The sequence below is a fragment of the Eucyclogobius newberryi genome, unplaced genomic scaffold, assembly GCF_026437365.1.
Source record: "Eucyclogobius newberryi isolate DKJ021-1_F unplaced genomic scaffold, fEucNew1.0.hap1 SCAF_1, whole genome shotgun sequence".
In the NCBI taxonomy this organism is placed as follows: Eukaryota; Metazoa; Chordata; class Actinopteri; order Gobiiformes; family Gobiidae; genus Eucyclogobius; species Eucyclogobius newberryi.
The window spans coordinates 53,643,243-53,645,556 of NW_027315723.1; the positions used below are offsets into that span (position 1 = coordinate 53,643,243).

General features: G+C 47.1%; 1 protein-coding gene across 1 annotated transcript in view; it reads left to right on the forward strand.

Moving 5' to 3' along the window:
- Positions 1 to 1,160, forward strand: part of LOC140362654 (uncharacterized) — a 68,504-nt gene extending 67,344 nt beyond the window's left edge. Inside the window, exon 7 of the mRNA XM_072448804.1 lies at positions 464 to 1,160. Coding sequence (XP_072304905.1) covers positions 464 to 513 — 50 coding nt within the window. The 3' untranslated portion in view covers positions 514 to 1,160. The remainder of the gene's footprint in view (positions 1 to 463) is intronic.
- Positions 1,161 to 2,314: the final 1,154 nt, after the last annotated feature.

Below are 2,314 nucleotides of genomic sequence, written 5' to 3' on the forward strand. Positions count from 1 at the left end.
AAGTGTGTGTGTGTGTGTGTCTATGTGTAAGTGTGTGTATGTGTGTGTGTGTGTGTGTAAGTGTGTGTGTGTAAGTGTGTGTGTGTGTAAGTGTGTGTGTGTGTCTGTGTCTGTGTGTGTATGTGTGTGTGTGTGTGTGTGTGTAAGTGTGTGTGTGTAAGTGTGTGTGTGTGTAAGTGTGTGTGTGTGTGTGTGTGTGTGCGTGTGTGTGCGTGTGTGTGTGTGTGTGTCTGTGTCTGTGTGTGTGTTTGTGTGTGTAAGTGTGCGTGTGTGTAAGTGTGCGTGTGTGTAAGTGTGTGTGTGTATGTGTGTAAGTGTGCGTGTGTGTAAGTGTGTGTGTGTGTGTGTAAGTGTGTGTGTGTGTGTGTGTGTGTTTGTCCTAACGTAATATACTGAACTTAACCTCTAATATTCACATTTATTACTGGATTTCTTTGCACAAATAGTACTTTTTTCGTTTCAGACCGATCTCTGGAGACAGGAACCAGAACTCACACGCCTCAATTCATCTGAACTAATAACTTCATTATTTGTGAGGTTAAGCTTCGTGCAGTTATTTCAGCCACACGACAAGCGCAACAGAAAGTGTTTCTATGATAAAGTAACTGACACAAATGTATCTTGTTTATTAATTTACAGTGTTTGATTTGGTCTTAATAAAATATAGTTCTTTTATCATGTTGTTCTGGGTTTGTCCCACTTCAGGCTCAGAGTGGAACCTCCGCCTCGTGGCCACCAGGGGGCAGCACTTTAGAATGTCTATAAACCCTAACCCTGTCTTCAAGTATTTCAATCTAAGTATTTTCTCAGTTTCTCCATTTTATTTGACGTACTTCAGTTGTGATACTTTTGATGCCTGAAAACAAGAGGCAGGTGCAGACGTGGGTGCACCTGCCACATGCGCAGACAGGTGCATACAGGTGCAGACGTGGGTGCACCTGCCACATGCGCAGACAGGTGCAGACGTGCGTGCACCTGCCACATGCGCAGACAGGTGCAGACAGGTGCAGACAGACCATGAATATATTTTTCAGAAATTTCCCCATTTTGAGACAAATGTTTTCTGATCTTATAATGACTAATATTTTCCACTGGATCAGAAGTGAAAAGTTACGTGGTCATGTGGACGTTCTATGCTTTGTTTTAACCATGTTGTAAAGGTCAAAGGTTATTTGTATTATTTCTAATATGATTAAAATGTATAAAATGTACAAATACACCTGTAAAAGATGAGAATAAATACAAGAGTCTGTGAGGCTCATGTTCTCTGACAACTGTCTAAAGGAGACGGCGATCAACACCAACCTGCACAAGACACAAGAACTGCAATACATACAGTACTTCAGAGTGTGTGCAATACATACAGTACTTTAGAGTGTGTGCAATACATACAGTACTTCAGAGTGTGTGCAATACATACAGTGCTTCAGAGTGTGTGCAATACATACAGTGCTTCAGAGTGTGTGCAATACATACAGTGCTTCAGAGTGTGTGTAATGCACATAGTACTTTAGAGAATATGCAATACATACAGTACTTTAGAGTTAGCCGCTTCTCCTCCGCTGCACCGGCGTTTCCACGCCCGAACACCGGCTCCGCGCTCCCGCACTCGCCGCCCCGGAGGTCTGTACCTGGGCGAAGGTGTGGCCCCAGCCCGCCACAGGAGCAGACACGGAGAGCGGGGCACCGGCTCCACCCGGAGAAAAGCAGCCCCATACAACCAAGGTACAGCCCCGTTTCTCTGCTTTCCCCGCTCCACAGACGGGGGCGATCTGGTCACAAAACTGGACTCAAATGCGTCTTGATTGGGCTAGAGCAACGCCGGCGTCTGGTATGTGGACTGCCGCTTCTGTCCCAACGTCTTTGTTTTGTTAGTCGTTTCCATTGTTTTGTTTTGTTCCCGCGTCTCTGTGTTGTCTTCTGTCTACATCCCTGTTCCTTAACTTCATCGGACAGTACTGCACCGTCCATCGCTCATCTCCTCCCTCACTCCTGGACTATCTACTGCCCTAGCCGCCAGCTAACAGCTGGCTTAACACCTGCTGAGGTCCGTCATGGTATCGCGGGGCCTCCCTGCCGTGCAGACAAGGTCTGGGGCAACCAACGCCACTCACTCCACCAGCTTCAACACCCGGTCCACTGCCGCTTTTTCACAACTCTCTGCCCACCAGCTTGTAGTTAACCAGCCTCTAGCCACCGCCAACATTCTAACTGGATTACTCTCATCTGCTGCTACGTTCCATCTCCTCCTCGGACTATCCCTCCCGCGCCTCCAGGCCACCGCTCCACCAACTTCTCGCCTACTCACCTACAC